This window comes from Ipomoea triloba, chromosome 11, assembly GCF_003576645.1.
Source record: "Ipomoea triloba cultivar NCNSP0323 chromosome 11, ASM357664v1".
NCBI classification, from domain to species: Eukaryota; Viridiplantae; Streptophyta; class Magnoliopsida; order Solanales; family Convolvulaceae; genus Ipomoea; species Ipomoea triloba.
Window position 1 is genome coordinate 3,154,664 of NC_044926.1, and position 22,916 is coordinate 3,177,579.

General features: G+C 32.7%; 3 protein-coding genes across 3 annotated transcripts; all 3 read right to left on the minus strand.

The window, feature by feature from the left end:
• Positions 1–1,278: 1,278 nt before the first annotated feature.
• On the minus strand, positions 1,279–2,441 carry LOC115996322 (transcription factor MYB15-like). The gene is made up of 3 exons (XM_031235526.1): positions 2,195–2,441; positions 1,937–2,066; positions 1,279–1,847 (listed from the first exon to the last, which is right to left on the minus strand). The coding sequence occupies exons 1-3, from the start codon at positions 2,325–2,327 to the stop codon at positions 1,334–1,336; spliced, it is 777 nt and encodes a 258-aa protein (XP_031091386.1). The 5' UTR covers positions 2,328–2,441; the 3' UTR covers positions 1,279–1,333.
• A 3,666-nt stretch (positions 2,442–6,107) lies between these two features.
• Positions 6,108–7,410, minus strand: LOC115996321 (transcription factor MYB30-like). The gene is made up of 3 exons (XM_031235525.1): positions 7,215–7,410; positions 6,975–7,104; positions 6,108–6,878 (listed from the first exon to the last, which is right to left on the minus strand). The coding sequence occupies exons 1-3, from the start codon at positions 7,345–7,347 to the stop codon at positions 6,332–6,334; spliced, it is 810 nt and encodes a 269-aa protein (XP_031091385.1). The 5' UTR covers positions 7,348–7,410; the 3' UTR covers positions 6,108–6,331.
• A 9,557-nt stretch (positions 7,411–16,967) lies between these two features.
• Positions 16,968–18,355, minus strand: LOC115997252 (transcription factor MYB4-like). Its single transcript, XM_031236769.1, has 3 exons — positions 18,180–18,355; positions 17,917–18,046; positions 16,968–17,778 (listed from the first exon to the last, which is right to left on the minus strand). Exons 1-3 carry the CDS (start codon positions 18,310–18,312, stop codon positions 17,211–17,213), a joined length of 831 nt encoding a protein of 276 aa, XP_031092629.1. The 5' UTR covers positions 18,313–18,355; the 3' UTR covers positions 16,968–17,210.
• Positions 18,356–22,916: the final 4,561 nt, after the last annotated feature.

The window sequence follows — 22,916 nt, forward strand, 5'->3', positions numbered from 1 at the left end:
GTTGGCATGGCACATATAGCTACATACATACACCGTAATAATGTATCAATCACTATCGACTACGTAATGCACGCAATATAAAAATAATAAATTTTTGTTCCTTGAAATGTAAACAAATTAAAGAGAGATGGAAAGGGAAATGGTTGATCTACTGTCATCAATTTTTTGTTTGCATTTGACTAATTTAATACTAGAAATAATAGAGTACCATGGAATAATTCCCTTTAAGGATAGGAATAATTAAGATGGTTTGTTTTATTAGTTCATCAATTAAGTGGCATCTGCCAGCTAGAACCTTAGAATTGAAGAGATTAGATATTCAGAGATGAAAGATAAAGGATGAGAGATTCTCTTATGTTTATTGAAAAAAAAAGAAGATCGAATATAAGATTTTTTTTTATCACTCGTATTTTCTTATTTTGCTGGACTATATCCCAAAAAGTTAATATCGCATCGACTAAATCACTCACAACCTCCCACATGAGAGAGTAACTAGGTGCCACTCTTGTAGTATAGGGGCAAATATAAGATGTTTCAATTCATATACTAGATGAATGCCGTGGGACAAATACAAAATATTTTAATTAAATTATAAGTTTCTCTAATTTTAAAATAGAAAGAAAAATAAATTAGGGTGTGTTTGGAAACCTGGAAGGAAATCATTTTTTGGGTTTTCTCTGTTTGGAAGAGCTTGAAAAATTGAAGCGGAAACCAATTTGGTTTTTGGCTTCAGAAACCCGAGCATAAACCAAAGTTTTTAAAAAAAAAAAAAATTAATAAATAACATTATTTTTATTGAGAATATTATTAATTATTTTTTGATTACATATAAAATTCTTATTTTATTATTATTATAGATAATTTTTATATTCTAAATAAAACAATTAAAATATTTAATCATATAATTCTACTCTCTGAAAAATGAACGAAACACCAAGAAAGTTTTCCAGAATGCAATCAAACATTAAAAATAAAAAACGCTTTCTTGAAAATGACTTTTTAAAAAAAAAAACAAAAAAGAAAATGACTTATTTTTTCATAAAATATTTTCCAGAAGTCATTTTTCTAGTTTTCAAGCATAACCTTAGCCAAAGACCTTGTGGTCAAGTGGCATCCGATTAACACTCTCATGAATGATGGGAGTGGGTCCTCCTCTCAGTGAAGTAAGTTGAGAAAGTCACTATGAACAGTGAACAGATACTACATTATAACAACAGAGCCAGTAATACTAAAAAAAAAAAAAAAAAAAGAAGTAAAAATAGTTTTAATTCACTCCCTGTAATTACTACTTTGTATATTCGAATTTTACAGTGCGGTGAATGTATTGGATCTATTACATAAAATTGTTCAAGAAATTAACGTCATCCTCGCCGAATAAGCTGTATGGGAGTGTAAACTCTTCCTCAACCATGGAAGTGGGAGACATGAATCCTCCTTCGGATTCCGATGACGAAAAACTCGCGTCTGCAAAAAGGAGATCATCCCAGAAAAAGGTTTCTTCAAACGACTGAGATGAAGTCATCATCATGCCCTCTTCTGGGACAGTCCACACAGTGTTGCAACTTATTAGGTCTGAAGATTTCGAGTTCGAGCTCAAGCAGGACGATTCTTCACTTGAAGATGCTCCCTGTGAATAAGAAGAGATCGCATCGTAAATTGAGCTTTCATCTTCTGCGATCTTGACTTTCTGGAAAGTTTCATATTCAGCAGTTTCATTAATCTTCTGTTCTGATCGGATTATTTTAGGATCTTGTTTGGTCTGGAGATGTTTCTTGAGGTGGGCGTGCCAGTGGTTTTTTATTTCGTTGTCTGATCTTCCGGGCAGTTTTCCAGCAATGGCCGACCATCTGCCATGGACACAACAATTGTTAATTTCAATAATTTATCAATCTTTTGCCCCTTTCTAAAAATCAACAGTGATTAAATATGCCCTTACTTGTTTCCCAATTCTTTGTGCAATTTAATAATCATCTCATCTTCATCTTTGCTGAAGCTTCCTCTTTTTATTCCAGGCTTGAGGTAATTCATCCATCTCAATCTGCAACTTTTACCGCATCTAGACAGGCCTGAAAATTGCAAAAAAAAATTAAACCCTCATCATCAGCACTAATCACTACATAAACTCAACAAATTAAACCTTAAAATTAACTAAACATTGTTTTTAATTAATATACGATAGCAGAGATTAAAGTACCGGCGAATTTAGGGAGTTGGCGCCAGTTCCAGTGCCCATATCTGAGAACATAAGCTCTCAGTTTATCGTCTTCTTCCTCACTCCATGCCCCTTTCTTCAATCCATTTTTGTCAACAGATGGAGCTCTCACCATTTTAATTTCCCCCTTTTTTCTTTGGTATAATCTTATGTATGTATATCAGATCACACTTCACTTGTTTCTGAGTCTGATGTGTTTAGCTTCATACTATGTTTCCCAAATCTAGGAAAGCTCAGTTATATATTTAGTCCCACCACACAAGCTGACAAAGCAACTGTACTTTAGGATATTATTTAATGATGATTAAGGTTTTAATGCATGTGGCTTAAAGAGGGTCAAATGTTTGAGTTAGAAGGTGCTTCGATAGACCCTCCCTTCAATTATCACTTCCGCGTTACTTCGATAATTCTCTAAACTCAATCAACTTTTTTTTTTTTTCAAATTATTATATTCTTTCATCTTATTAATATTTTGTTGCCATTCACATTTACCCACGTTTCTGGCTGTTTATATATTATAATATATGCCCTAGCCAAAACGAGTGGGGAAAGTGAAAGAAATTAATAAAGAAAAAATAGACATTTTAATAAAAAGTATTTGAAGAAAGTCTCTAAATTTTCATAGTTATTGTCTTATTGATTATTCATTAATTATGTACAGAATATTATACTATATTTTTTTTGTCATGTCTGGTAACATAGTTAACTAAACTTATCAACAAATTTTAACATATTTGACAACTATTAACTCTTTGACTTGGTTAAACAATCAATATGAGTGTTTGATTAATTAGTTTTTTTGTAACAACTTATTGCTCTAAAATGCTAAAATTCAAAAAGCTTCTCAAAGTAGATTTTTCGATCAACTTTCTGAGAAAGTCATTTTGCATGTAATCAACTATAAGCTAACAGCTAATTTACCAAACACTTTTCTACAATTAGTTAATGGTATCAACTAGTCAAAACCACTAACCCAATCAGCTAACAACTATTTACCAAACACCCCAGTTATGTGTCTTAACTCATGTTATTTACAATTTAATTTTTATAACATTTGATTTTGTATAATTGTATTAGTACATAACATTTATGAAAATACTGTGGGCAAGAAATATTGATATTGATCATTACCTTGTAATTTTTTAAACATTTGTGTATATAGACATTAATTTAAAAGTTGTATTATTGAATATTTAGAAAGTAGTTTAAGACAATTAAATGGGTGTGGGACTACAAAATTTTGGGACCAAAAGTTTTGTGTATATAAAATTCCCTATTAATTAAGAAATAAATCGACCGTGTCAAAAGGACAGCTGTATTATTATTTGGTTTTATAAGATATATGAATTATTCAAATTATCATGGTTATGTCAGCACTATGACGTCATTTTGAGTTTGCATGTGCTGCTACCCTACCATGATTAATTAAAATTTCATTTGTTTTTAGCGCAATCACGCTATTAATTAAGACTGTATTAAAAAATATTCGTGCAAGTTGCGTGCTTAGCACCTTTTAGCTAGGTCAGTATTTGATCTTTTAAAAAAAATTATTTAAAACCCAAATAGCTAGCTTTTATATATATATGTGTGTGTGTATATATATATATATATATATATATATATATATATATATATATATATATATATATATTATGCCATATATAACTCTTAATCAAGGCTTTCAAGGAGTCACTATCGAAATGTGCATTTTGGGTCAAGTGCGCTTAGTGGTCTTTAGTCGATATAGGTCTAAGGGACTATAAAGATATAAATTAGTTTAGATTATCCATAACTGACCGGATCGATCCAAGAAAGTCGATAAACATCTTTCACAAGAAGTCGAATTATTATTATGTCACCCTTAATGTTCTACCCAGCATGAATAAGATTAGTCTTGATGTATGATTTTAATCGATACCAAAAAAAAATTCTTAAAAAATCAATTATAATTCTCGATAATTTAATTGTAAATTTTATTTACAAATACTTCTTTTGTTTCATTTTACTCATCATGATTACTATTTATTAATCAAGTCAATCTTTTTTCTTTTTGTCCTAATTTTTTCTTTAAAATCCAATAGAACTGTTCATGTAATTTTTAAATTTATCAATTTTGTTAAATAACATTTAAAATCATAAATTATTTGAGTCAAAGAATCGTACCAGATGGACTTAATATGTGGGAGCATATATGTATGACTGTGTCCCTGTGTAGGCAATTACCTGAGTTATTTCCCCTTTTAAGCACGAGTTACACATTTTTGGTGAAGTCAAATTTCTTGAACTATGATTTCCATTAGAGTGGATAGATGATAAATTTAATTGGAAAAGGAAAGATTTTGGACTATTTGGGATTTCTCTATCAGTTATGTCTATACTCACTTATACTATTTTTCTTACCAATTCAAGCTTTCTTTAGTTGAATTTTCTGAATACTCTTCACAAAAATTGATATGACAAATATATCTTTTTCAGTTTAAAGAGATCAACATGAACAAAATTAATTTTCGTGCACAATTCAATAATATGTTAGTTGAAAAAATATGTGGTCAGACAAAAATATTATTAATTCAATATATTATATTTAATTTCTGCTTTTATGTTTTGAATAATAATTTGGAAAATTTGGTATAACACTACAAATCACTTTTACTGTTAGGAGTGGTTTCAAATTTGCTAAATTTTGTTATTCCAAAATGAAATATATGATATTCTAACAAGANTGTGTGTGTGTATATATATATATATATATATATATATATATATATATATATATATATATATATATTATGCCATATATAACTCTTAATCAAGGCTTTCAAGGAGTCACTATCGAAATGTGCATTTTGGGTCAAGTGCGCTTAGTGGTCTTTAGTCGATATAGGTCTAAGGGACTATAAAGATATAAATTAGTTTAGATTATCCATAACTGACCGGATCGATCCAAGAAAGTCGATAAACATCTTTCACAAGAAGTCGAATTATTATTATGTCACCCTTAATGTTCTACCCAGCATGAATAAGATTAGTCTTGATGTATGATTTTAATCGATACCAAAAAAAAATTCTTAAAAAATCAATTATAATTCTCGATAATTTAATTGTAAATTTTATTTACAAATACTTCTTTTGTTTCATTTTACTCATCATGATTACTATTTATTAATCAAGTCAATCTTTTTTCTTTTTGTCCTAATTTTTTCTTTAAAATCCAATAGAACTGTTCATGTAATTTTTAAATTTATCAATTTTGTTAAATAACATTTAAAATCATAAATTATTTGAGTCAAAGAATCGTACCAGATGGACTTAATATGTGGGAGCATATATGTATGACTGTGTCCCTGTGTAGGCAATTACCTGAGTTATTTCCCCTTTTAAGCACGAGTTACACATTTTTGGTGAAGTCAAATTTCTTGAACTATGATTTCCATTAGAGTGGATAGATGATAAATTTAATTGGAAAAGGAAAGATTTTGGACTATTTGGGATTTCTCTATCAGTTATGTCTATACTCACTTATACTATTTTTCTTACCAATTCAAGCTTTCTTTAGTTGAATTTTCTGAATACTCTTCACAAAAATTGATATGACAAATATATCTTTTTCAGTTTAAAGAGATCAACATGAACAAAATTAATTTTCGTGCACAATTCAATAATATGTTAGTTGAAAAAATATGTGGTCAGACAAAAATATTATTAATTCAATATATTATATTTAATTTCTGCTTTTATGTTTTGAATAATAATTTGGAAAATTTGGTATAACACTACAAATCACTTTTACTGTTAGGAGTGGTTTCAAATTTGCTAAATTTTGTTATTCCAAAATGAAATATATGATATTCTAACAAGAAGTTATAAACTGATAGCACTGGATCAGAGTCTGTAATTATCTGACAAATATGATATATGGTTACAAGCTTTTATTTAAAGATTTAAAGAATTACAAGAAATTAAATCGCTCTCATGATTACGCACTATATGTTACTTATTGTTTCTGGATCGTCTCGACACAACAATACCCACTAATAATTAATATATAAATTTAAATTAACTTCATAAGCTCGATTATATTGAAAGTTGAATTACATGCCACATGGTGTCACAGAATCATCAATACCATGCGGCATCTTCAAAGTAAGGTGGCACAAAATTTCCTTCCAGTGGTGATGTCTGTACTGGAAAGTTTTCGCCTTCAAAAAGTGTGACAGGATAACCAACATTTTTGGGGTATGAAGTATCTGCAACAAAGGGTTCAGTCCAGAAGCTTTCGAGAGGGTCCATAAATGATTCTAAGGAAATTGTGCTGATGTCGTCTAATATCCAGTCCGAGATTGAGCTTGAAGACGACGAAAACGACGACGTTAAGCCGCCACCGGAAGAAGCTGCAGATACTTCCTGGGACAGTGGAATATTGACAGTTTGTGAGTTTTGAGGTAATGCAACCTCATCAAGATTAAGAATGTTAAAAATGTCATCTTGCGGCGGTTTGAACTCGAAATCTGAAAATTCGGAGGTTTCCGCAGATGGCGGCAATAACTCCTCCACTGATTCTTCTGGTTTCTGGGTTTGTTTCGCTCTGTTCTTGAGATGAGTGTGCCAGTGGTTTTTTATTTCGTTGTCACTTCTTCCAGGCAGGAGTTCAGCCATGGCAGACCACCTAAAAAAACACATTTGAGAATTAAGTTTAAGATTACTTCGATCAACTCAGACGAGCATCCTTAATTTTCCCAAATTAAATAGGAAAGGGACGAACTTGTTTCCAAGCTTGTTGTGTAGTCTAACAATAATCTCATCTTCTTGGACGCTAAAGGCCCCCTTCTTCAACCCGGGCCTCAGGTAATTCATCCATCGCAGCCTGCAACTCTTTCCGCACCTCGACAAACCTGAAAAACAAAAATGATGGAATTATTCGAGATTACTCGCTGAGTTTCGTGAAATTTAATGAAATGAAGAAACCAAACACAAAAGGATTATATTGTCCATTCAATCTCACCGGCAATTTTAGGCAATTGTCGCCAGTTCTTATGCCCATGGCTTTCAATGAAGGTTTTTAGTTTATCGTCTTCTTCTTTACTCCACAACCCTTTCTTGATTCCATTTTTGTCAACCGAAGGAGTCTTCACCATTTTTTCTTTTTCTGGGTTCGTACTTCTCTCTCTCTCTCTGATCCCTTTTACTTTTTTAATGTGTTTCATATAACTACATAGTAGACACTGGGATGGCTTTAAAGTGAACTCTTATATACCTGTAGAAACGTCGTAACGGACTAATTAATCAAACAAACCGCGTTCCTGACATACGATAACATCGTCTGTCAACCAAAACACAGGAAGCTTATTAATTTGTACTCGGTTGTCGTTGATTCGAATATATTAAGATTCGTCGCTGTCTTTTTGCGGGTACGGTCACATGGGTTTCAAAAGGTCAAGGAGAAACTCAGTTATTACCAAATATTTTGATTTTTTTGTTACAACTTTAGACTTTAGTTAAACCTTTAACTTCTAGAGTTTAATTCTGATTAAAAACATTATAATTTGAATTTATTGTGCTCAAGAGCGTAAAGTGGTAAAGTAAATACAATAAAATAAAATAAAACCTGATTAGTTTTTTTTTTTTAAATTTAAACAAATGGAACCTAACTTGATTGTGAGGATTTGATAGCATAATAAATACTCATTCTAGGTTCTCACCTTTCATTTATTAGGATTCTATCTTCTAGTCACATAAAAATTCTTTTCTATGTATATCCATTGTATTATTCCTCGTCAGACTAGGACTCTTTATATGCCTTTAAATAGTCCATTTATGTATATTGTATTAATCAAGTATTCAATAACAATTCATTCTTCCAAAAATTATTATTCTTCTCAGATTTATTGTTCTTATCTGGTATCATCAAACCTAAAAGATCCATAGCTGCTAACCCAACTGCCAACGCCACTGGTGACTCAACATCCTCTTCTCATCATACCCTATCTGATATATCTTCCACTCCTCCAGACCGCCCATCACTTTGTATCCAGAAAAATTACATCCTCTAATTATTTATTCTAGAAGATCCGACTCATTTCGTTTCTTTGCGGGCAAGATCTCAGTGGTTACGTAGATAGCACATTCACGTGTCCAACTTATTTTATTAAGGCTCTGGGTGGATCTTTTGTAGTAGCTAATCATGCGGCTCAAAATTGGGTATGTCAGGATGTATCTATTTTGTCCATATACATCTCGTCTCTATCTAATTAGGTTATGTGCGTTGTTGTGGGTCATACCACGTCTTAGGCCCTGTGGTTAGCCATTGAAGTTGCCTTTGGGTCTTCCTCTTGGGCACGTTCTTTGAGTCTCCTTAGTCAGCTGCAGTTTTTGCGCCAGGGAGACTCCACAACGAGCGAGTATTTTGACAAAGCCATTGTTTTAATTAATTGGATTACTTGCCGAAGTTGGGTGACCAATTGGATTAGATGAACAAAACCTATATATGTTCAAGGGCCTTCGACATGAGTATCGTGGATGGTTTCATCGTTGACTAGCTACCAATGAACCTGTCACCATTGATCAACTCAATGATCTCTTCACTGCACATCAGTCGCTAGTACTTGTTGCACAACGAGGACCAACTACTACCTCTCCGCAACAACATAATTTTACTTAGCATTGTGGTCGTGGACGTGACAATAAAGGAGGTTGAGGTTGTGAACGCGATTCAGGATATGTTCCAAAGTGTAAGATCTGAAACAATCTTGGTCATACTACTCTATAGTGTTACCAAAGATACTCAGGTGCTCCCATTCAGGCAAATATGACCTATATATATGACATAGCCGTTGCTCTGTTTTCTCAAATTAAAACTGACTTCCCGACATCGGAGCTACACATCATGCCACTCCAAACACCTCTTCACTACAACAAGTGGAAACCTACACCGGTAGCGACGCTCTTCAAGATAGTAATGTTACGAGTTTGAATATTATATTTCTAGTATTGGAAACACTTCTATATCCTCTACCTCACGTTCCCTGCAATTACAAAATGTTTTACATGTTCCAAAACTTAACAATTCTCTCCTGTCTGTCAAATGTTTTACCACTAACAATAATGCTTTCTTTGAGTTTCATCTGCCCTTTTTTGTTGTGAAGGTCATCACCACCAATCAAGTTCTACTTAGAGGAGAGAACTCAGAGGGACTATACAAAATTTCGATACAAAGACCCATGGCATTCGTCACATCCAAAGCGTCGCAGAAGTTTGGCACAACCGTCTTGGTCACCCTCACTCTAAAGCCCTACATCAAATTTTACGTCATTATTCAGTGTCAAAGTCGTCAAGTGAAAAGAGTAATTCTATTATATTTGTTCTGCCTGTCAACTACAGAAATCCTCACGATTTAATTTCCTTTAGAAAGAGTCACAACATCTAGTTTGTCTATTTTAGATTTAGGGACTATCTATCTCCGATTTTATCAAATGAAGGTCATTGTTACATGGTTATATTTGTAAATGATTACACTCTATGTCTCTATGATACCTAAAAATACAACTCAAGAATTAAAGCATTTTATAATTTTACGTGGTACATTTTTTTTATTACAAATTTACATATCATATTATACTATACACTTTTGCATTCGCCACTTGAGTGTATGTGCATCTAACGGCCTTATGCAACCTACTTATAATAATGGAAATAAAATAGGATTAAGGGGGTATACCAATTTTTTTTAAACATAAGAGAACAAAGTTCTAAAAAGTATTATTGAATTGGAGATGCAAATTGTGCTTTTCTAATTAGATAAATAGTGTTGTGTAGGATTGTTAATCCAGCCAATTAAGTATGTTGCCTGTCCTGAATTACATGCAACTTGCTATTAATCCATAGGATAAAGGCATGATTAAGCAGACAATATCTGAGGAGAGTTCGTTAAATAATACCATTACAAGTCCAACGCCGTTCTTAATCAGCAGGCCGCTCTAAATCTGAATTATTTATCGATCAGTTATATGAATAAGTCAAATAAGTAAAAATTAAAACAAGTAGCAATTTTAATATTAAGGGTCTCTAAGGATTTCTTCTTTTTTTTTTTTTTTTAAAACATGACCTATTGAAAAAGAAGAGAAATCCTTGAACTTCAAGCATAAATCCTTCCATACAAACTTCAAATATGTTACAGAATATAAATCTAATTTAACTTTAAAACATAAAGGAACATGAAAGAAAACAACTAAAATTCGTCTAGGGGTCGGAACCAAATTTTAAAAAATTAAAAACAACTCAAAACGAGCTTAAATACTAGCATAAATGTATGGGCAGACAAAAGCCTGTACAAGAAGTTGGCCGCACGTATCCGATACGGCTTCATAATTTTCTTGAGAAACATTTTGGTTGAGTTGTGTCTTCCCCACAAAGAGAGTTCACTTGCCACTTGAGCTACGCCATTGGGTTCAAAATGAAGATTAATGATAAAGTAAAATATGATCAATAATGAATTTATCAATCAATCATAATCCATAACACATTATACCCCACAATAAACTTTTTATTGCCAGGGGTAACTCTATTATTGGCCTGCCTAAAAAAGTTACTATAAGCAAATATTGAATCTAACTGTTCATTAAACACAACTGTTTTTGGACACGCCTCCCCTTGTTAACACCTAATACTATATATACATTCTGAAATGTTCAATATGGATCTGTATAGAAATCCGGTCCCTTATATATATCTTCTGGGCTTAATCTTTTAGATCAGAAACCATTATTCAACCTCTCTAGATGTCCTTCATCGTTCACACTTGCTACTTCAGTTCTTGTCTCCTGTTCACATTAAGGTCAACTATACCTGCCCAGACCCCAAAAACCATAATCATAAAGAAAAGGTAAAAGAATGATTCAATCTTGGAATCTTCATATTTAATATTGCTAATCTTTAGGTTAACTGAATATAGCCCCTCCTTTATGTACGATAACTGAATTAACTATTTGATTAATAATACAATTGGGACTTTAAATAATCTTGATTCCCACATATCCACAATTATGTTCATCATCATATAGGCACGGTTATGAGTATGACGCTGGAGATAACGTAAGACAAGCAGTCTCACGTCACTGTCGGCCTTCTGGGCAGATTAATGTGTAATTTTTATATTACAACCTAATTAAACGCGGTATGATGAAGTTCAATTTAAGACCAAGCTAAGACCGTACTTTTTTTTTTTTGAAGGATGGTCTTTCAACACGTGGGAGACAGTTTAGTATATGCGTAGCGAATTAAAGGGAACATTAATAATTTTAGGATTTTAGGTTTAATTAATGAATGTGAACACAGAATTTATAATTGACAGAGAGTTGTGGACTTGTGGTCAAGAGCACGAGGAGTTGGTGTTCACTGTGTATTATATTTGCTGAATTTATTCTCGTTACCAGAAAACGCGAAACTCCCAGTTAACATATGAATTTAAACGCGGTCTAGGTAGGCCTCAAACTTGAATATATAACTAAATCATATATATATTGTCCTTCAAACCACGTGTGGTGATCAACGTTCAATGAGCGAGTGAAGTGACAGCTAAAAAACACTCATCTTGACCGGGTTTTGGAATTTTACCGCTAAATATTCAATTGATCACAGAGGTGAAATTTGTCATAATAGTTTCATCAACAGCAGTCTGGGAGTAAACTTTCAAAATAAAAGTCTAGCTCCTGATGATCATATGGTGGTCAAAAGGAATATAGAGTGAATTATTATTATTATTATTATTATTATTTTATAACTTTGGTTTCTCAACTTTGTCGAACTCTATCTCGGACCTCATGAACCCGTCGCCTCCAACCAATAATGAGGTAAATTAAATTAATTTAATTTAATTTCAAACACAATATTAAACGGTACATCTCTACATAAAAAATGTTTGACTCAAATTTAAATTCTCAATATTTCATGACAGGAAATCAGAAATCAGACCCTAACCTTGTCGTTAGATGGCTTAATTATTTGAGATGTACGTGTAGTAGGTTTAATTGTTCCTATATATTGGCACGAGAGTATTTAAGAGTGTTTGGTCCCCCACAAGAGTAAAAAACGTAGGGCTACATGGATAGGATGTTGACGTACGTACCACGGATTGGCTAAGCGAGTCCACATCCAGTTCTCAACGTACAAATTGTCAACATACACGGTCTTGTTTGGAATATATGAGTGCCTCTAAGTCTCTAACGCCTTAATATTGACTTCCTTTTGTGTCATAAACTATTTGATTGCTTATTAATAGAAGTCAACCAATTTATGGAGAACATAACTAATAAATATAAAAAACAATTTTAAATGTTATTGTTGAAATTAATTCTCCCTTCTTCCAAAAAATAGAATCTTTAACCTCGAGGGTCTCTCATACCCCAACCCGATAGAATATTTGGGAGGAGGTAAATCGTGGTGATTCAATTACTAAATAGACAAGACGAAATGTGGACACGATGCAAATCACGGTTACTCAATTGCTCAACAGACAAGGTCAAATGTTGGTGCGCACAAGGGATCTGCTCACTTTGAGCATAACTCTCACACGACCACTACTGCTGAGGTTCAAACATTGATTTCTTCTTCCAAATATTGCCTATTTAACCAGTGAGCTAAATTCGTGCAGGTAAAATTGATTCTCTCTTGGTTTACCAAATCACCTTGCGCTCTTCAATTGACTTATCTTATAAAAGTATGGTTGTTAATGATTATTTTCACTTATTAAGTTTGATTGGCAATGCTAATATTTGTCATGTTAGGAGATTAATTACAAAATCACATAGCTCACCTATTAGCTAGAGCTGTGTGTGTGTGTTATTATTGCATTAAAATGCAAATTTATTAAGTAAATTCAAAAGAAGAAAATGGCATAATCAAGCGTTTATCTCTATGTCAAAATTATAACTAGTAACAAGTGCGTAATTTTATTTTCTTATACTTATATAGCTAGTAGTCAACGTCATATTTCGATGACAGAATGTTGAACTCACTCTCCAAACATATACTCAGGCTAACCGAAAATAGCACAATTCATATACGAATGTCAACACGGTTTTACTTTGGGTTTTCATAGATTGTGGGCTGGGAGTTCAATTTTCAAGTCCGCATATATTTATAATGTATCCAAAAGCTAGCTTTGGATTTGCTACATTACTATAATGCAAGTGTAGTATTATATAGCTATCATATTATGTGTAAGCAATTAATAAAGTATTTCTTTACACGTACATAAACTGTTAACTGTAGGTACAAAATGTGTTAACTAAAGGTACAAATTTTTTGTATCAGGATTCACAATGCAATATAAACTTTGGTTCATGGTATAACAATTGCGTATTACCTGCAGAAAATCTATAATCATTCAAAAAAAAAAAAAATTAAAATATCAGATCCTTCAGCCTAGACCCACAGACTATACAAGAAAGCCCATTTTTAGTCTTTGTTCCAAGAACTATGCCTATGTTTGATTAATGGACATGGGCCCATATAATTGATATTATTTCTGTCAAAACACATTGATTAAGAGTAAGCCCATTATACTCTATCAGGGCCGACCGCAATATGGGCCAAAATATCTGACCGAAAATATCGGAATCCAAATAAAATAATGTTTTATGCGCACGGTGTCCGGTGGATCAGTCAAACCCGGAGGAAAAGTTTGCAGATGACGCCACAATTGCTGACGTAAGTATGCACCCATTAAAAAAAAAGTTAAAAACATCATACCCTGACATAACTTTACCAGTGAAATTATGTGGTAATCAGTGTGTTTTGACTTTGAACGTTGACGACATCCCATAATTACAAAACTCCTGAAGGGAAAGCTTAATTACCACATACGTGGAATCGAAACCTGCCAGTTTTCTAGATTGTCTGAACGGCGTGAAGGAGGGGGCCAGCCATTTTTTTTCTTTAATAGTTATCCAGGAATAAATCACTAAAATAATCGAGAGTGGAAGTGCTTTTGACGACAGATTTTATGTTAAGGCCACTGCACCTTCATGGAAGATCAGTAAAAGGCAACACAGAAAAGAAGAAACATGGAATGATTTTCTTCATATCTTTTGACCAATGCCGGCTTGAAGCAGGCATCAACTTGTCACTTCTCACTTGTCTGTGTTAGCATGCTCTCGTAACGCATATCACACGATATAAGACAGATAATTCTACAGATTAAATGACATTTTACCTGATTTAATTTTTTTCTTTTAATTACTTCCACGGACTTCAGTCATTAATATTCATAAACATTGAAATGATCAGACCATACTTTATGTGATCATACTTTTCTTTTTATTTATCCTCTGTGGTACTGAAAAATAAATTAAAATCATATATCACACAAGATAAGACGATAATTGTATTAAATGAATTTCCTTTTATTCGACTTGATTTTTCCTTTTAATCATTTCTGTTTTAAAAGATTCGGTCTGGTCTTATTGTTCATAAACATTGTTGAAATGATTAGGTCATATTTTATGTAATCCTACCTTTCTTTCATCCTTTAATTTGGATATAAAAAAATAAATTAAAATTATATATCACACGAGACAAGACGATAATCGTGCAGATTGAATGACCTTTTATTCGACATGATTTTTTCATTTAATCACTTCCGTGCTAAAACGGTTCAGTCATGACTGTTCATAGACATTGTTGAAATGATTAGACCATACTTAATTCAATCAGATTTTTTTATATCTTCCGTGGTACTGAAATTATAAATATTTGTACATTATGAAGGTAAACTGTTGGGTACTTTGAACGTGTTCATCAAACTTTTTCTTGCATGGTTGGATTATCTGAATTTGATGGTGGATGGCTTATAGTTATACAGTGAAATAGTACTGCACATATTGATAGTTTCTCCTGTGCATGAAAAGTTTGACATTAATTATATATTCTAGAAAGTGGGTGGCTGGGAGCTAGCAGCCATGTAGGATTCATGAATGCTAATTAAGGAGTACATTCTAGCACAATATCTCTAGAACTAAAAAGTTTAATTATTTTTTTCAAATGATTTATATTACAACACTTTCTTCAAAAAAAAAAAAGTTTGGACATTGATTTATCTATTTTCAATACATAAGACGAGGGAACATGTATTATAATCGGTGAGTTATGAATGACACAAGAAACGGAGTTAAGTTGCTCTTAACAACTGATAGTGTAAGCATAGCTAGACCGTGTCTTGTTTAATTTTAGTCTCTTTTTGTTCTTTTTTTTTTTTTTTTTGAACATGTTCTTTTCTTTCATTTAATCCATTGTATTGAAAACTAAATTATTTTTAAATTAAAATGTGAATTTATGTTATTCTTGTATGTTTTTACTTTTATGTAAAAATGTATACGTATTCTTTCTCTTCCCTAGCCAACTGGTGTTGGACTTAGCCTTTATGCCTCCACTCAATAATTTTTTCTGGAAACCTTAACTGCACAGTTTTTGCTATTGATCTAGCTCAAATACCCAACCACTTGCCAAGAACCTTGTGGTTCAGTGGCATTAAACCCTTCCCTTTATACGGGAGGTGGTGGGTTCGAGCCTCAGTGGAGTCAATACTGACTTGTCAAAAAAATACCAACATGCCAAAAACTATAGCTAGTATAGTCACATTGAAGAACTCTTCTGTACCAACATTTCTAAAACTTATTCAATTATGTACTAAATATGTAATACGATAACACACTTGAACATACCTTAAAAAATATCAACAGAGTGTAATCCTTTACTTTGTACTCCATATGTCATATGTGTGCCTCAATTATTGTTCCAACAACTAGAACAATAAATCAGGGTACAATCGACAATCATATTCAAATGTGATCCAGAAAATATCAATAACGGATAATTAATCCTTAGTTTATTATTGAATTGGTTCCATGTACTCCTTTTGATTGTAAACCACAAACCACACATGAATGTATATATCTAAAAATATCCAACAAAAACTAATTAAAAAAGGAGTTAATAATTGAAAGCATGCATCATTTGCACGTAGTTAAGATGTTGTATTCATTCCCAAAAAGGTGTTGAGACAAGATACACTATATGCATGAGGCTACCCTAGGTAGGCTTTAGGTTATCTATTTTTGTCAATAAAATTAAAGGGGGTGAGAAATCCAAAACTCAATGTTAGGTCTCTCTCTGGCAACAACTCTTTTGTCCTCGAAATCTCAAGATAATTGCCCAATCACACCTTAATTATATTTTTAAAATTAAATGAGACAACGACTAATAACCATCAAATTTACAACCTCAATTGACCGATCCATGAGGAAACAATACAGATTCCAATCCCTTAAACCCTAATTCATTTAAAATATGAATTAACTTTACTTACTCTTGTATGACACTCTGAATACAATAAATGATCTTGAAACAACATTATTTAGTTGAAAAAATTGAAGCATGTACTTCATCTCAACTAGAAGTCATAGTTGGATTGTATATTTATGGTTTGCTCATATCAAATTGAAGTATATGTTTCATCTCAACTAAAAGCTTAAGCTGATAATTTGATGACATATTTATGGTTGACTTTGATATCAAATTGAATCATGTGCTTCATCTCACCTAAAAATCTAAGCTAATAGTTGGATTGCACATTTATGTTTATATATTATATGCTCAATAGAAAAAGCACTTGTGTTGATGATGAAAAACAACAAACATGCATTATCAATTGAGAGATCTAAAATCAGGGAAGGCTAACACGTAAGTATCAGAAGATATAATAAAAGCTAAAAGGTAACACAATATTAAGTAGAAAACTCATCAAATCCACATCTTCATGTTGGATAATATTATACAGAAGTAAACATGCACACAAGTTCATGATATTCATATACATACACGTACACATGTATACATACATACATGCGTATATGTATATATGATATATATACACACATACATACATGTCTGTGTGTATTTCATTTGATTTGCAAAGCATTACTTGCTTGGTAGGCTTAGTAACATTTCACAAATAATCCATCAACTCATTGACAAGTTCATCAAATAAGTTGCAGGAGCTGGAAAATTGGCCGTACTGAGAAAACGGAGAAGCCGGCCGGTAGTCGAGGAAATCATCGCCGGAGGCGAAAGCGTTGTCCAGCAAGAAAGGTTCATTCCAAAAGCTCTCATCCTCCGACGTCGACCCAACAATTTGCGGCGGCGTTTGATTCTGATCTGCACAAGCCTCGGGAGTGTTTCCGGCGTTTGGTGATGAAGTTCCTATGCTCGGGGAAGAAGAAGAAGGAGAAGAAGAAGAAAAAGCTTGCTGGGATGACGACCACTGGGAACTCTCCAAGATTTCGTGTGCGGACACATTTGATGAGGAGGAGTATGGTGCAGAAGCAGAAGGAATCGGTTGTTGTTTGCGTGACCTTTTGGTCCGACCGGCCGAGGGTTTCTTCCTAGGTTGTTGAGTTGGGGAAGACGAGGATGATGCATATCCTTGTTCTGTGAGTTTCTTGAGAGAGGTATGCCAGTGGTTCTTAATCTCGTTATCCGTTCTTCCTGGTAAGTGTGCTGCAATGGCGGACCATCTGCAATTAATCACGAATTAGTACCAGTTAGTTATTACTATCAAGTCAAGAAATAAAATTGTGTTTTCACTATTAATTATAACTTTAGTGGTAAGTATTTGATCTGACAATTTGTCTGATCCATAATTTAAAACGTACTTGTTGCCCAGTTGACGGTGCATCTTCAAGATGAGTTGGTCTTCTTCTTGGGTGTAGTTTCCTCTTTTGATGTTGGGCCTGAGATAGTTCATCCATCTCAATCTGCAGCTTTTTCCACACCGCGACAATCCTTCATCAAACCCAAACAACAAAAACGTACCATCAGTCATCAATACTAAACTAACCAATCAAAATTCTCTTTCTTTAACCAATAATATATATAATATGAACAAATATTGCATTGTAACAGAGTCAGTAAGTACCTGCATATTTGGGAAGCTGGCGCCAGTTCCAGCAGCCATATTGACTAATATAAGCAGCTAGCTTCTTATCTTCTTCCACAGTCCATGTTCCCTTCTTCAACCCACTCACATCACAGCAAGGTGTTCGCACCATCTCTCTCTCTCTCTCTCTGGGCAATTGAATTGAATATGATCAGATGAGGCTTAGTTAGTTGATGACAGAAAATTTCAAAGAAGGAGCAATTTATAGGCGTAAGTGCAGGAGTGGAAACGTGCAACACGCGCTGGTGAACAGTGAAAAAAGTATGAAACGAGAAGGGGGGTGAGAGGGAGAGAAGGGGCCCCTCCATGAAGATTCTGAAATCATATTCAATCGTAGAATTAAATGAAATGACTTTTTGAACTCGCACACAATACCGGGGTTGACTCAGTAACTTCATGGAAATTTAATTGGGTCTTTAAAAGTCTGAGTCCCGGCCCGATGCCAAGTACGCCATGACCATGAGTAACACACTGACGGAACGTCCGTCTTCTAACGGTTCAAACATTTGTACCGGAATGTTACACTACACGGGGTTTTGCTAGCTACCTAGCTTGATAACGTTGAATTTCAAATTACTGCCTTTCATTTGTCTACACTTCAATTCACTACTAATTCTTGCATTCAATTTCAAAAGAATGTCATACCGTGAGACTGGTTGGGTCAATGTCAAAATGTGATACTTATACGCACAAATGACATACTTATATGCTCAAATGTAGTACTAATTATTAATAAATTTTTTGTTACTTATAATGGTAAATGTAATACTTAAGGAAAAATATAATACTTTTACATTTCGATTTGAAAGTATTACATTTTTCCTCAAAAATATTATATTTTTCCTTATAAGTAAGGGGAACATTACTTATTATGGAAAATGTAATACTTTTGATGGAAAAATAATACTTTTACATTAAAATGTAAAATTATTATTATACATTTTTCTTCAAAAGTATTACATTTTCCCTTATAAATGACAAAATTTTAAATCCTGAATTCTTATTAGTATTACATTTGAGCAATAAGTATGATATTTGCAGACTGATTCAACCTGACCCGACCTGCCTCACAAATAAGGATCCGTGAAACGGTCTCATACAAGTGTGACCATTTTAATTATATAATTGTCAGGATGTAACTTCAAACATTGAGTCTCGTTACTAATTATTAAGTTAACTGTTCGATCAATTTGGCTGAGGTTATCCCTCTAACCGTCTATATTCTATATGCATGAGTGGGTTAAGTTCATGAAAGCTGTCTAATAATTCTCTTAGTTTAGGCAGAGTAGCTATGGGCAATTTAGCTGATCAACTAGTTTATTGATCACTTAAAATGCACTTTTAAGTAATGCCTGCGAACTTTCCCTAAATCAAATGTTAGGCTCATGGAAAAAAAAAAGAAGATACATTTGTTATGTTCAAATGTTATATTTTCACTTTAAAATGGAAGAATAACATGATAGTACATTTTTTGTCCCTTCATTTACACGATGTTGACTGAGCAAATTAATAGTTAGATCACGATTGGTAACATTTTGAAACTTGGAGGACCACATATGGTCAATTTTAAAGTTTAGAACTATAAGTGGTAACATTTTGAAACTCAGAGGATCACATATGGTCGATTTGAATGTTTAGGACTAAATGTGACGAAACCACCAAATTCAGGGACCTTGACTGGTATTTACCTTATAAATGGTATTTCTGAAATTTTCTATCCCACCCCTATGCCTTACAAATTAAACCTTATCTAATATGAGGTACTCTTACTATCAATCTATCATTATTGATATATTTAATAAAAATATAATATAACTATCATTTTTCAAAATAAATTGATATATGATCTCCTAATAAAAATACACAAATCATGCATTATGATTTTATTAATAAAAATGATATACATCACTCTTTTTTCTACATTAATCAAAAATTTCTATCAAAAAGTAAAAAATGAGATAAAAGTTTATCACTCGTCACTCTCTTAGACCCTAGGCACTAACAAACCTTATCCGGTCCAATAATGAAATTACCTGGAAAATTTTCACCTTGAAGTTTGATAAGACAGATTTTGCAATTTCGACAAAATTTTCACTGCAGAAAAACAGTAAGTCAAATAAATCAAAGTTGTAGACAAACAGTGAGTCGAATAAAATTAAATCAAAGTTGTAGACAAACAGTGAATCGAAAAAAATTATATTCCAAAAAACATTTTTCATATTTTTAAATTGATCTTAAATTTCTGATTAATTTAAAATTGAATTACTTATGAGTTCTATTCGAGGAACTCTCTAATTACCTATCCAATAAAGTTGCACAAATAATGCTTATACATTTTAAAAAGTTGAAGATAATGCCAAATCTTTAACGGATTTTTCAAAAAAGGAAAAGATTTTCCTTAAACTTTCCTAATGTTTCCAGAATTTTTTAAAGGAATTCCTTCCCTCGTTAACCTTTCCAATTACTTCCATGTATCACACAACTATCACAGTAGTTATATCATGAATCATGAATCATGTATCACACAACTATTGTTTTGGATCATTGAATTTTTAAGAGTTAATTTTATTTTTGTCCAAAATTTATAGGTGATAGTCCATTTTAGGGTGTGTTTGGAAAGTAGGAAAATTACTTCTAGAAAATAAGTCATTTTCTATAAAATATTTTCATTTTCAGTGTTTAGTTGCATTCTAGAAAATTGTCTTAACGCGTTTGGTTCATTTTCTGGAAAATGAGCATAATTATTTATAATTTTAAATATTTAAAATATACAATGGTGGTGGTGGTGGAGGAAGAGGAGGTGGGTGGGTGGTGGCGATGGTGGTAGGGGTGGGTGGGTGGTGGTGATGGTGGTAGGGGTGGGGGTGGTGGGTGGTGGGTGGTGGATAGTGGTTGTGGCGGCGACATGAGTGATTGGCTGCTCTACTGCTGCAAACAAAAAATGACTTCCCCAAAAAAAGGGAAGTCATTTTCCACAAAATCACCTCTATTTTTTTATTGACCACACTCCTATTTTTCTGACTTCTACTTTCCCCCTCTAGCCAAACACTGAAAACTCGGAAAATGATTTTCAGAAATCATTTTCCAAGTTTCGAAACACACCCTTAGTTTTTTTTATGAAAATACCCACATTTGGTCATAGTATTATTGTGTCATGACCATATTTGGACCTCTATCAACAAAATAATTTTAATGCCGTTAAATACAAATGCATTTCTATCTTCAATTACGAATTTTTTCAAAAAAAAAAATATACATAAAAATATAGCGAGGTCAACTCACTTTGTATAAAATGATCAAAATATTGTATTTAATGATATTTCAACGAATTTGTTTACGGAAGGCCAAAAATTGTCACACCACAATAATACTAAGACTAAATGTGAATGTTTTTATAAAAAATGACTAAGAATGGATTGTCACCTATAAATTTAGGATAAAAAATAGAATTAACTCAATTTTCAACTCCTTACCTTCTTTTTCATTTTGTTTTTTTTTTTTACAAATAAAATTAATGTATAATATATTTGAAAAGCTCAAGTTGATACTCATATTGATTTTTTTTTTTCAAAATTTGTGAAAAATAAATTTATAGATACATGGCGTGAGGCTTTGACAGGCAGAACAAGGTTGACATATTATTGAAAGTAGCATGTACCCTCACAAAGAATATAATATTATGAAGTAGTATTTATATATACCTACGATATTATTTTTATGTACTTAGACCCACTTTAATTTACAAGTTCTATCCTAATTCATGATATGATTTTCTCAATTACCCGACTTTCTAGGACATATGGAATAATAATATTTGAAAAGAAAAAGACTTCTTGTATTAAACTGGAAAAAGAAAAAGATTTTTTAAAGAAAAAAAAAATTATAGCCTGAGATCTTCATGTTTCGCGCTTGTACCATGAATCATGAATCATGTATCACACAACTATTGTTTTGGATCATTGAATTTTAAGAGTTAATTTTATTTTTGTCCAAAATTTATAGGTGATAGTCCATTTTAGGGTGTGTTTGGAAAGTAGGAAAATTACTTCTAGAAAATAAGTCATTTTCTATAAAATATTTTCATTTTGTTTAGTTGCATTCTAGAAAATTGTCTTAACGCGTTTGGTTCATTTTCTGGAAAATGAGCATTATATTTTTATTTAAATATACAATGGTGGTGGTGGTGGAGGAAGAGGAGGTGGGTGGGTGGTGGCGATGGTGGTAGGGGTGGGTGGGTGGTGGTGATGGTGGTAGGGGGGGGTGGGTGGTGGGTGGTGGATAGTGGTTGTGGCGGCGACATGAGTGATTGGCTGCTCTACTGCTGCAAACAAAAAATGACTTCCCCAAAAAAAGGGAAGTCATTTTCCACAAAATCACCTCTATTTTTTTATTGACCACACTCCTATTTTTCTGACTTCTACTTTCCCCCTCTAGCCAAACACTGAAAACTCGGAAAATGATTTTCAGAAATCATTTTCCAAGTTTCGAAACACACCCTTAGTTTTTTTTATGAAAATACCCACATTTGGTCATAGTATTATTGTGTCATGACCATATTTGGACCTCTATCAACAAAATAATTTTAATGCCGTTAAATACAAATGCATTTCTATCTTCAATTACGAATTTTTTCAAAAAAAAAAATATACATAAAAATATAGCGAGGTCAACTCACTTTGTATAAAATGATCAAAATATTGTATTTAATGATATTTC

What these genes read in the sequence shown, in the direction of transcription:
- LOC115996322 (XM_031235526.1), bottom strand. Translation starts at nt 2,327, where the DNA reads ATGGTGAGAGCTCCATCTGTTGACAAAAATGGATTGAAGAAAGGGGCA. An exon ending in CCAACTCCCTAAATTCGCCG is followed by an intron (nt 2,067 to 2,194) that starts GTACTTTAATCT and finishes TGCAATTTTCAG; the next exon opens with GCCTGTCTAGATGCGGTAAA. An exon ending in CACAAAGAATTGGGAAACAA is followed by an intron (nt 1,848 to 1,936) that starts GTAAGGGCATAT and finishes TGTCCATGGCAG; the next exon opens with ATGGTCGGCCATTGCTGGAA.
- LOC115996321 (XM_031235525.1), bottom strand. Translation starts at nt 7,347, where the DNA reads ATGGTGAAGACTCCTTCGGTTGACAAAAATGGAATCAAGAAAGGGTTG. An exon ending in ACAATTGCCTAAAATTGCCG is followed by an intron (nt 7,105 to 7,214) that starts GTGAGATTGAAT and finishes TTTGTTTTTCAG; the next exon opens with GTTTGTCGAGGTGCGGAAAG. An exon ending in CACAACAAGCTTGGAAACAA is followed by an intron (nt 6,879 to 6,974) that starts GTTCGTCCCTTT and finishes GTGTTTTTTTAG; the next exon opens with GTGGTCTGCCATGGCTGAAC.
- LOC115997252 (XM_031236769.1), bottom strand. Translation starts at nt 18,312, where the DNA reads ATGGTGCGAACACCTTGCTGTGATGTGAGTGGGTTGAAGAAGGGAACA. An exon ending in CCAGCTTCCCAAATATGCAG is followed by an intron (nt 18,047 to 18,179) that starts GTACTTACTGAC and finishes GGTTTGATGAAG; the next exon opens with GATTGTCGCGGTGTGGAAAA. An exon ending in CACCGTCAACTGGGCAACAA is followed by an intron (nt 17,779 to 17,916) that starts GTACGTTTTAAA and finishes GATTAATTGCAG; the next exon opens with ATGGTCCGCCATTGCAGCAC.